Raw genomic sequence first — 12267 nt, 5'->3', positions numbered from 1 at the left:
TCACTCTGTAGACCAGGCTGGCCTTGAACTCAGATATCTGCCTGCCTCTGCCTCCCGAGTGCTGGAATTGAAGGTGTGAGCCACCACTGCCCGGCTTGTTTTGCTTCTTTAGTGCATGCAGTGCTAGGAATTGGGCCTCAGGCCTCACAAAGCCTAGCAGAGCTATATACCCAGCCCTGGTTTTCGTTTTTTTTTTTGTTTTGTTTTTTTTTTTTTTTTCTTTTCTTTTTTAAATGAGCATGAGCCTGTGTAGCCCAGGCTTTCCCTGAAGTGGTGACCTCCTGTGTCTGTCTGGGCATTGCTCGCATCAGCAGCTGCACTCACCGTTTTCTTTCTTTAATTAATTTTGTCTCTTTGTCTGCGGTCCTCAGCAGAGTCAGTTCGGTTGTACTCAGACAACAGTCAACAAACAAATACCGTTGTCCTCTTTGGGCCCGTGGGCTTGTGTGTACACAAATTGGCCTCTTGGGAGTCACCCTGTGGAAACTAAGGTACTCAGGGGAGGCATCCAAGCAAGAAAGTGGAGAGTGAGAGAAAGAAGGCAGAGGCAGTCTGGAGCATCTGAAGGATTTCCTGTCCTGAGAGGACTAGGGGCAACCACATCAACCTGCAGAGGAGCTGGCAGCCAGTGCCCTGTCCATACCACACACAAAGAGGACAGAGAAGACGTGTGCTGAGCTGGTACTTACTCCCCATGTGCCTGTGAAATGGGGCTAATGTGGTGGTTCCAGCCTGAAATTGCAGCAACTTGGGGGGTGGGGGTGGGGCTGCTATGGTAAAAGGAATGTTGGAATTTAAGGCCTGGGCACCTGTGAAAGACCCAGTCTCAAAAAACCAGAAAGAGGGGCTGGTGAGATGGCTCAGTGGGTAAGAGCACCCAACTGCTCTTCCGAAGGTCCAGAGTTCAAATCCCAGCAACCACATGGTGGCTCACAACCATCCGTAACGAGATCTGGTGCCCTCTTCTGGAGTGTCTGAAGACAGCTACAGTGTACTTACATATAATAAATAAATAAACCTTAAAAAAAAAAAAAAACAGAAAGAAGGCCAGGTGGTGGTGGCACACACCTTTAATCCCAGCACTTGTTAGGCAGAGGCAGGCAGATTTCTTTCTTTCTTTCTTTCTTTCTTTCTTTCTTTCTTTCTTTCTTTCTTTCTTTCTTTCTTTCTTTCTTTCTTTCTTTCTCTCTCTCTCTCTCTTTCTCTCTTTCTTTCTTTCTTTCTTTCTTTCTTTCTTTCTTTCTTTCTCTCTCTCTCTCTCTCTCTCTCTTTCTCTCTCTCTCTCTTTCTTTCTTTCTTTCTTTCTTTCTTTCTTTCTTTCTTTCTTTCTTTCTTTCTCTCTCTCTTTTTCAAACTTAGAAATCCACCTGCCTCTGCCTCCCGAGTGCTGGGATTAAAGGCATGCACCACCACGCCTGGCTTGGCAGGCGGATTTCTAAATTCAAGTCCAGCCTGGTCTATAGAGTGAGTTCCAGGACAGCCAGGGCTACACAGAGAAATCCTGTCTCAAAAAACCAAAAATAAATAAATTTAAAAAAAGAAAAATAGAAATGTTTCTCTGTTCACTGACCTCCAGTGTATTGTGTTTTGTTATTTTTTTTGTTGTTAGTGGCTGTTGTTTAACTTTTTTTTTTTTTTACCATTTTACCATATGTGTGTAAATGTTTTGCCTGTATGCATGTTTGTGTACCATGGGTTTTTTTTTGTTGTTTTTTTTTTGTTTTTTGGTTTTTGGTTTTTTCGAGACAGGGTTTCTCTGTGTAGCCCTGGCTGTCCTGGAACTCACTTTGTAGACCAGGCTGGCCTCGAACTCAGAAATCTTCCTACCTCTGCCTCCCGAGTGCTGTGATTAAAGGCGAGCGCCACCACGCTCGGCTACCCATGTTTTTTTTTTTTTAAAGATTAATTTATTTTATGTATATGAGTGCTCTATTTGCATGCATACCTGTCATGCCAGAAGAGGGCATCAGATCCCATTATACATGGTTGAGAGCCACCATGTGGTTGCTGGGAATTGAACTCAGGACCTCTGGAAGAGCAGTCAGTGCTCTTAACTGCCGAGTCATCTTCCCAGGCCCCAGGTCCCAGGCCCCATGTACCATATTCTTGACTGGTGCCCTCAGACTCAGAAGAGGATATTGAATCCCCTGGAACTGGAGTTTCCTGGTCAATTGAGAGTGTTGGACCTATTGGACCCTTCTCTACAAGAGTCACAAATAATCTAAGCCACTGAGAGATCTCTCCTCTTTTTTTTTTAAAGATTTATTTATTGCTGTATGTAAGTTCACTGTAGCTGTCTTCAGACACACCAGAAGAGGTCGTCAGATCTCATTATGGATGGTTGTGAACTCAGAACCTTCAGAAGGGCAGTCAGTTCTCTTAACCGCTGAGCCATCTCTCCAGCCCGTTTTGTTTTGTTTTAAACAGGTCTCCTTTATGTAGCTGTGAAAAGATCCACTTAGGAACTTTGGGAAGGTCATGAAACACTTACACTCCAGAAGGGAGAGGCTAATTAACATTTCTCAGACCACGGGGTGGAACTGACCTGCGGGTGGGAACACATTCCTCAGGACGGACTGCTGCCCTCCTTCAGACAAGAGAAGTCCTTGTCACCTCATTCCCTAAAGACCAATCAGTTTAAAGGGTGCACTGTTCCGCCAATCATATTGTATCTAGTTGCTGATGCCCCATTCTGCCCCTGGAAACCATATAAAAACTCGCTGTACGGGTGCTGGGGATTGCCTTCTCCTTCGAGTCTGGGACAACCCCAGTGCACTGGAACAATAAATTCCTCTTGCTTTTTGCATGGATCCCTGCTCCACTTGGTCACTCAGGGGGTTCCTGGTAAGCTAAGGCTCCCCGGAGTCTTAACAGCTGCTACTGCTAGACTGGAACTTGCTCTATAGATGACAACGGTTTTGCTTGCCTGCCTCTGCCTCAGAAATACTGGGATTAAAGTGTTAGGTATCTCTCGTGGCTGGCTAATGGTAGAGAGATTTCTCCCCCAGCACTGGGAAAAGAGAGAAGGAAAGAACAGCGTTTTCTGAGAGATAGATTGTTGTTGACAAGATCTCATCCTGTAGCTGTTAGAAATATTATTACAGTCCTCTTTCAGTATGAGGGTGATTAGATTCCATTGCAGTTGCAGATAAGCAGGGGCTGCTACGGCCCCTCTCTCCTCCAGCTGGCAGCTGCTTGTCTCAGGACTCAGAGTCAGAAAATTACAGGGGATATATGCTCATGACTGAACCCTAAATTGTTCACTGGATGAGGCTTTGTGTCCTAGTCAGTGAGATGGATAGAAGAGGATAGGAATTTCTGGGCACCAGACTATATTTATTTTAAAGGCTTCTAAGTCAGGATCTCACTATGTAACATTGACTGGATTGGAACTGGCTCTGAAGATCAGGCTGGCCTAAAATTTAGAGATTCACCTGTCTCTGTCTCCTGAGTGGCACCACTGTGCCTCAATAAATAGAAATTTATCATTTATTTACTTATTTCTTTATTCATTTATTTTTGAGACAAGGTCTCTATTATGCAGTTCTGGCTGATCTGGAACTTGCTATGTAGACCAGACTGGTCTTAAACTCATAGAGATCTGCTGTGCTGAGATTTTCAAATTGTATGTCTATGTGTGTCTGTGGGTAGATTTTTGCAGGCTGTGTAGGTAACCTTGGGGCCCAGAAGAGGGCGACAGACAGATCCCCCTGGAGCTAGAGTTACAGACTGTTGTGGGCTAGCAAGTGACCCCAGCACATGCCCTCCTGGAGAGCACCTGATGCCCCTCCCCAAGCCATCTTTGGAATCCCTGCTGGCCTTTTGTTCATAAACTGTCTTGGTTTCTCTCTCTAACCTGTGTACTTGGACCTGGGACACAAGAACCTAGATACTTGCCCTTCATGTAGCCTGCAACACTGGGCTTGATGAATGTGTCACCACTGGGCTTGATGTGTTGTCACCCCTGCTGGCTAAAGTAATAAGGACCGGAACAGCCCCATCAGGCACACCTCTTTTCCCCTGCCTCAAAATTTCCTGTATTTAACCCTAAAATTTGCTGGGCCTGGTGGCTCATGTCTATAATCTCAGATAAATTTAGGGTTCTAGGACCCTTCATTTCAGGTGAGGTAATTAAATCCCTTCTCCACATGTGGTCACTGTGCAAAGCACCCAGAGACTTGAGAAGTAGAGTGCCTTCCTCTATCACTCTGGCCTTATTTTCTTGCAACAGTCTCACAAGAACTTGAAGCTAGGCTGGCTACCAGTCAGCCCCAGGGATCATCCTGCCCTTTTTTTTTTTCCCCCAGCTATACCCTGTTTTTTACATTGTGCTGGGATTTGAACTCATATCAGTATGCTTGCACACTAAGCACGATGGACCGTCTCTAAACCCCTACTCATTAGTTTAATTGGCACATTGAGACAGGTGGCTGAGCCTGGCCTTTTGTAAATAAAAGGTCCCGATTTTTTGCACTAAAACTCAGGCTACAAATCCAGCCCTGTGCAGGCACTTGCGGGATTTGCATTCCTGCTCCAAGCTAGAAAGGCAATCCAGTTAACCCAGGACACCTTTGTCCTCAACACTTTCACAAACTAAATATGGAAGAGCACCCTCCACTCCCCAAAGAGGCCAGGGCTCGGAGGGGCTCCCCAAGGCCGCCACTGGAGGGAAGGGTTAACAGGATGCAACTGGCGCCCCACTGGCCAGCCACAGAGGTCTTATTGTTCTCCAGTCTGTCCCCTCCCCCTCTTCCTGGAAGACCCTCCCAGGAGCCCCTTCAAAGGGGCCCGGCGCTCTCTCTAGTCCAACCCTTGGGGAGGCAAACAGGAAAAGGAAACTGGGCAGCCTGGAGTGGGCTTGGGGAGGCGGGGATGGGGGTGGGGGGGGCATGGCTGTCACTTCAGGGTCCTAGGGAGCTGATGAGTTGGAGGAGCACTCTCTCAGTTCCCATCTGGAAGCCAGAAGGTTTTGGTCTGTGGCTTTCAGGTACCTGGGAGAACCTGTCTTCTTCCTTCCCCCACCATACATTTGTGGGTCCGAAAGCTTCGCGCATCCTCTTCGGTCTGACTTCAGATCTTTGCTTTAGACATTTGGAAGCCTTTTCAAATCTGCTGACTCGGTGGGGTGGTCTGGGCTCGTGGGTGGGCTCAGGAAAAGAACTGCGAGCGTCTCTGGGAGCCCCCAGAGACCCGCGGGGCTAGGGCGAGCAGCTGGCGGCCAGATGTGAGTGGACGGGCTGGGGAGGAAATTAATTGGTGCCAGTTGGGTGGCGGCGGGCTGGAAAGGCAGGGCCCTGGGGGAGGGGTCGCCAAGTGCCCAGATTCTTAGCCGGGAGGAGGAGTGACTTTGAGGCCCACAAGCCAGGAAACTGAAGGCTGTAGGGAAAAAAGGGGCGCAGGAAGGGGCCGTGAACTGAGAAGTAGGCTCCTGGAAGGATCTGGCAGAAGCAGGACGTGTGTGGCTTTTGCTTCTCTGTTTACGATTTTAAGGAGACCCAAGGTCAGCTTAACAGGCAATTGGGTAAACTCTAGGAGGCGAGTGTGGAAGCAGCCTTCCACGGAGTCAGACGAGACATTCTGGAGTTCTCCAGATACAGGCAGGAGCGTTAGCAGACTTCAAAGCAACGTGAGGCATCTGAGCCTCACGTTCCTGCAAGCTAGTGCATTCCACCTTTGGCTGCCCGGGGCCTCCAGGTCCTTCTTCCGGCGCTGCAACAGAGCCCACTCTCGGGACCTTGTGGCGTGCTGGCGAGTGGGGAATCCCCGGGCCGTCGCGGAGGCAGAAGCCAGGAGTTCCCAGAAGAAGCAAGTTACTGCACGCAGGGGCGAAGTCTGCAGGTCCCACCCTGACTCTGATTGACGTAATCGGCCCCCTAGACTTGGTCGACTAGGCTCGAGAGCTCCGGAACTCCGCCTCTGACTCGTTTCCTCGCCGTGTCAAGTCCTGGCTCCACCCTGCACTGCTAAGCCAGGTTTTGCAGTCTCCCTGCCTCAGGGCAGTGGCCCTTGCCAGAGTCCAAGAACCCTGGAAACCGGTCTGGACACTTCCTGCTTCAGACTAGTCGTGGCCTGTGGCCTGCCCCTTCCAGGGAAGCTGACCTGGATGCTACCTGTCCATTGAAACGTGTAGGGGTGGGGGCGCTATGTCTGTTCCTTGGTATCTTGGTATCTTGCATGTAGACCCTCCTAGGGCCTCAATTTCCTCCTTTCTTAAGGAAAAAAAAATACAGTAACAGATGGGCAGTGGTGGCACATGCCTTTAGCCCCTGCACTTGGGAGGCAGAGACAGGTTACTTAGACCTTGTCTCAGAAACAAAACAAACTTCTAGGAGCTGGGAGAGATAAGAGCGCAGCTTTTACTGCTACTGATAAGGACAAGTGTTTGTCTCACATTTTATTTCACTTCAGGGGATCTGATGTCTCTTCTGACTTGAGAACTCTGGCAAGTGCACAGTGCACATGTATACTCTTAGGCACATATATACACATGAAACAATAATAACTGAAATGAATGTCAGACTCTTGTGTGGTGATTGCTTACCACTAATCCCAGCTAACTAGGAAAGCTGAGGCAGAAGGAACCAGGGTTCGGGGCCTGTTTATGCTACAGGGTGGTTCAGAGTCACCCTGGACAATTTAGTAAGCCAAGATCTCAAAAAAGTAAAATAAAATAAGGTGTCTGGAGGTGTACTTTGAATGTGGGGAGTCCTGGGTTCCATCCATGGCATCTCAGTGAACTTTAAGAGCTGAGAGGGGGCCGAACATGTCAAAGGATAAAAGGCTTACCTAGCATGCATGGTCTTGGTCACACCTGCAATCCTAGTGCCTGCAATCCTAGTAGCGTTGGCATTCCTTCTCTGCTCCGCCCAACTGTTACCTAGCAACAGCCAGGTAGGCCTGGCTTGCTATAAAGGGAATTGGCTGTCTTCTCCCTCTCTGACCCCCTTTTCCCTCTCCCTCCCTCTCCACATGTTTCTGGAGAATACTTCTGTCTGTCTCTGTCTTTGTCTCTGTCTCTCTCCTTCTCTGTCTCCTCTCTTTCCTACCTCTATTCCCTTCTCAACCCTGCTTCCCATGCCTCCAAAGCTGGTACCCTGGTGGGGGGTGGGATGACTTAGCATGGGCCCACTGAGGCACCCCCTCCCACCACACCATACCGTGCTCTACAAAACATAGCCTTAACTTTATAAAACACATCACTTAGGAAGTGGAGGCAGGGAGAAAGAGGAAAAGAAGTTGAATTTCATCCTCAGCTACCTAGTGAATTTGAGGCCACGCTGGGCCACATGACACCATACTTCAAATACAAAACAAAAGGACTTCAGAATTGAGAGCAGTAGCCAATTTAAAAGCTGCCAAGGTTGCCAGGAGGTCAAGGCCAGCTTGATCTATATAGGAGTTCCATGTCGGCTGGAGCTACACAGTGAGGCCTTTTTTTCCAAAAAAACAATTGCCACAAGAAAAACACCAAACAAATGAAGTAGAGTGGCCCATGTCTTTAATTCCAGAAGTCAAAAGGTATAGTCATACTGATCTCTGTGACTTAATAGCTTGAGACCCTGTTTCCAAAAACGAAACACAACAGCAAGCACCCAAGAAAACAAAAAAGACAAATCCTCCCCCCGACCCCCACCCCCCCACCCCTGAGACAGGGTTTCTCTGTGTATCCCTGGCTGTCCTGGACCTCACTCTGTAGACCAGGCTGGCTTCTAACTCCTGCCTCTGCCTAACTTGTGAAGCAGGTGGATTTCTAAGTTCAAGGCCAGCCTGGTCTACAGGGTGAGTTCCAAGACAGCCAGGGCTACACAGAGAGAAACCCTATCTCAAAAAAATCAAAACAAACAAACAAACAAAAAGATTTAAAAGCAGACATTTATACCAACACTTGAACACACATGCCTGTAGCACTTCTCAATCAATATTTAGGTCGCAGTAGAGATGACCTAAATATTCACCAGCAGGTAGATGGGTAATGAATGTGAACCTTATACATAAGAACACTATGAAGATATAGAAGAAGTAAGTGATTCTTTTATGTTCTACAGCATTGATGAGCTTGGCAGACTTGATTCAGACAGGAAGAAGCCTGACATAAATCAGTCACATGGTGAGTGCTTCCACTCGTTTGAGCTGTCTCCAACAGGCAAGACACAAAGTAGACTCTTGGTGGCTGAAGGCTGGGGAGAGGAAGGAAAGAGTGTTATTGGGGTTGGGAGACTTTGAAACAGTAATGGTAGTGATTCTATCCATTTAGAATTGCACAATTTGGATTTGAGTGGAGATGGGTCAGTCAACAGTGTTTGCATATTGGCGGGCCTGCATCCCAGTCCCATTCCTAGACAGAGCACTTTAATCAAGGGAGGCAGAAGGCCCAGCTCAGGGTCAACCATCCTAAAGTTGTAGAACAGCCTGGGGCACAGGAGACAGTATTTCCCAGTATGCACACATACACCTCCAAGGTAAATACAAAGGGTGTCTATTGAAACCCAAGAGCTGATTCCAGACCTTGTATACACTGTTTTGGATTTTTTTTTTTTTTTGGAAGATGGAACCCGGGCTTCAGTGCCTCCCTTATCAGCACTGCTGGCTTCTGATTCAAGACTGTTTATTGATTCAGTGATTTTTTTTTTCCCCAGGACGCTTTGGAAGCTAGCAGTTCTTCTCAAACTGCAAGCTTTACCCACCCATCATTCCCTCAGTAATAAGGTGTCTTCGAGGTCCCACGGAATCTAAGTTGGCCTCAAACTATAGAGCTTCACCCTATTTAATTCTGTTTAATTATGAGACAGATCCGCTGTGTAGCCCGGGCTGGACTTGAATTTACTAATCCTCCTGCTTCAGCTTCTCAAGTGCTGGGAGTCCAGGCTGTAACTGTGACAGTTTTTCCTGTAGCTCATTCACCCCTGCGAGAATGTGTGCGGGAGCTGAAGACTTGCTTTCAGTCCTCAACCTACAGTGACTGCGGCACCGGAAGTCCTGGTATGGGTTGAACAAACCACCTCCCTGGGAAGGAAGGGCCCCACGGTTCCTGGGACAGGATGTACACAGAGGCCCCCTCCCTAGCCACCAGGGACTTCCCAGGCCTGGCCACGTTTCTGTGTCCAAGTTCCACGAGAACTCGAGCGTCTAGACAAAGTGGGCAGCTAGGGATCCTCCACGTTTTCAAGAAGATATCAGTTCTGGTAGAGGCTCGGCTGGGTCTCCTGGGAGTGCTGAACCCTTTCTAGGAGGAAAGGAGAAGCTGGGGGCTGGGACTTTCTAGGAGCAATCCCCTCCCTCCAGCTCTCCGCCCTAGGGTCAAAAGAGGCCGGAGGAGGCGGGGACTGCTGTCGGGCGCTTTCCTTGAGCTTCCTGCACCTGCGGTTCCTTTGTCCTTAGAGCCTGGAGCTCCCTCCTACCCTCGTTCCCAGGTTATGCCTAAAGCATGTCGGAAACCAAAGTGAGAGAAATTCTCTCTGGTTGGATAACCCGCAGCCGGAAGGGAAACTAGCCTGGCTTCTTGGAGAGCCACGCGCCTCTGCTTTCCTCTTTCTGGGATTTAAAGGCGGGCCTGCATCCCAGTCCCATTCCTAGACAGAGCACCCTGCCCGACTTAAAAACATTTAGGGACTTGCTGTTTCTTGAGCTGGTCTACCCACGAAACTCAGTTGAATTAAACGTGAACCACTAGCGTTAACACTGTTAAAACCTAGGTGTTGTGGGGAAGCGGTTTATAGGTTCATTTATTTCGTTTTTTACGAGATAGGGTTTCTCTGTGTAGCCCTGGCTGTCCTGGAACTCGTTCTGTAGACCAGGATGGCCTCGAACCTTCTACTTCTGCCTCCCCAGTGATAGCATTGAGGGCTTTAGGCATTATGCTCGTCTTAGGAACATTTCATAGACAGGTAACTTTAAGTTAGCACTCAGTTATCCGCCTGAGCCACACTAAAGAAATCGTGTAAAGGGCTGAAAGCAGGTTCAAAGTTCAGTCACCGCCACTCCACCCGTGGGGGCCCTACGGTCAGGGGGAGAAACGCCATCATTTAAAATTCCTCAGCTCTTCTTGAAACACTGCACCCGATAGCCCTCCCCCCCATTGTTGTAAACTAAGCTTTCCTCACACTATTCCCTCCGAGTTTGTTAATTTCTAAGGCACTCCCAAATTACAGGGCTAGCTTAAGCAGGTAAACTTGTGGCAAAGAAATGGGGCCCGGCCTCCCTCTGGCTCCGCACCCAGTCAAACCAGTTCCGGAGGCTTAGGGAGCGGCTGACCCCTTAACCCCACCCCTCCCCCACCAGGGAATCAAGCCAGACAAGCCGCACGTTTTACACCGATGGTCTTTATTTTCCTAGCTGACATTGTAAAACTCCAGGTAGTTGGTAATTAAACAACCCACCGTGGGAAAAGTAAACAGACTTTCTTAAACACGCTGGTAAAAAAAAAATTTTTTCTTTCCTGCCAGACGAAGCTGTGTCTACCGCAGCAACTACGACCAGCCGCCCACCGGTCGCGGTGGTCCACGTCAGGCGATCATCTAGGTTGACCGGTCCAGGGGTCTCCAGCCACTTCAACTCTGATCGCAGAAAGATTTGATTGGTTCAGTTCAGGCTCACCCACAGCAGCCTGTGGGGGCGAGGTGACTCAAGTCACTTCCCAGTCCCTAGGGCGGGTCCACACCCTGGCCTCCTCCCGGCCCCACACCCACGCAAGGCAACAGGAAGCACCCGCGTCTGTCCCATGACGCAACTCTGACCGCTTGCACAAGCGTACCCACTTGTAGGGGCCGAAACGCGAATGGTAGTGAAACGGCCTTGAAAGGGCAGCCCGGCCCCTAGAGAGTTCGACCCTGAGATTCAAGATCTAGGCGTCCCTTCTCCAAGCCAAGGAAGGGACAGTCCTTTAATAGCACCTATGGACGCACGTCTGGGAGAAGGCGCCCGCGCCCCTCGCTCCTCAGTCCTTCCCCTGGCCTCTCGGCAGCTCGGGCCGCGGCTCTTCTTCACGGCCCCCGCTGGCCTCCGCCTCGGGTGTGCGTTCTCCGCTCTGGTGGCGCCGCTCGTAATTCTCAGAAGGCCACCACAGCTCGCACCAGCACGTTGAGCATATTGTCGGCCGGGCGGCAGGCTGGCTTGGCCTCGCACGTGGGGGGCGTCGGCGGGGGCACGGCGGGTCCACAGTTCAGGAGACTGGAGAAGCGCCTTTGGAGGACGCGGGCGAGGTTAGGGAAGGCACCTTCGCTTTGTGCCGGAGGAAGCTGCAGGCGATCGGGAACCTCCGACGTCGCCTCCCCCTCCACCTCTTCTAGACGGGCCTTCTTGCTTGGTACCAGTCCGGCATCACTACCGTCGCTCAAATCGCTGCTGCTCCGGCGCTTGCGGCTGACTCTAGCGGGGGGCGGGTCACAGAGCGCAGGGGTCTCCTGGACTCGCAGCACTTCCTCTTGCGTATCCATGGGCTCCGGAGGCTGCACGGCTTCGGGGGACGCTACTTTCACTGCAACTTCGGCTTCCCGCGGCGGGTGCAGGCGAGGGTCAAGGGCCCTGCGGGATGGCGGGAACTCGGGCTGATGGGCTTCTACCTTGGCTGAGAGGTAGAGCTCTCGAGCGCTGCGCATAACGAGGGACAGCTGCAGACTCCGGTGGAGTCGCAAGCCACCTCGCTGCATGCGAGAGTGGTACATCTTCCATACCGACAGAGTCATGATGCGCTGCGCTTCTTTCTGTACTTCCATGCTTGTTCCACGAGAGTAGTTAAGTCGAGAATGGGTTAAGACGGGCGGTGCAGACCAGACGATACACTTACAGCAGCAGGTACTCTGCTAGACGTTCGGGCGAGGGCAGCAAGCCGGAGCCTTTTAATATACTGAGAGTGACGTCACTGCAACACCACGCCCAACCAGAGGGCCTCATCCGGGCTTTCCACAGTGGCTAGCGAGTCCTTAAAGCACTAGGGATAAATTTACGCCTCGAAGGAAAAAGGACTTGACTACCGGCAAGGAAGAACTTCCCTACTGCGCCTTAAGACACTAGGTTCTGGGTTTTCAGAGTCACCAACGGGCCAGAGGATGAGGCCCACCAACGAGACGGATAGTGGGCGGTAATCTGACTGCAGTGGGGAAAACCCGGGACCGGGGTACATTCCCCGAGGGCACTGTTCATCTTGCCTACCAGCCTGCTAATTAATATTTTCTGAACAGTAAAAACGCTGATACTTATTAAGCAGTTACTACACGCCAGTTACTACAATGTTGAACTTTCTCTTTTTATTCAAAGTCTCTTATCTCTCAC

The 12267-nt window shown here is 50.1% G+C and overlaps 1 protein-coding gene across 1 annotated transcript; it reads right to left on the bottom strand.

The window, feature by feature from the left end:
• Positions 1 to 10299: 10299 nt before the first annotated feature.
• Positions 10300 to 12007, bottom strand: Ier2 (immediate early response 2). The gene has a single exon (XM_021170339.3). The coding sequence runs from the start codon at positions 11709 to 11711 to the stop codon at positions 11046 to 11048; it is 666 nt and encodes a 221-aa protein (XP_021025998.1). The 5' UTR covers positions 11712 to 12007; the 3' UTR covers positions 10300 to 11045.
• Positions 12008 to 12267: the final 260 nt, after the last annotated feature.

This window comes from Mus caroli, unplaced genomic scaffold (genome assembly GCF_978045245.1).
Source record: "Mus caroli unplaced genomic scaffold, Mus_caroli_1 scaffold_10, whole genome shotgun sequence".
Classification (NCBI taxonomy): Eukaryota; Metazoa; Chordata; class Mammalia; order Rodentia; family Muridae; genus Mus; species Mus caroli.
This window is presented reverse-complemented; position numbering and strand designations above follow the sequence as displayed.

Coding starts and splice junctions, on each gene's coding strand:
- Ier2 (XM_021170339.3), bottom strand. CDS start 11,711: ATGGAAGTACAGAAAGAAGCGCAGCGCATCATGACTCTGTCGGTATGG.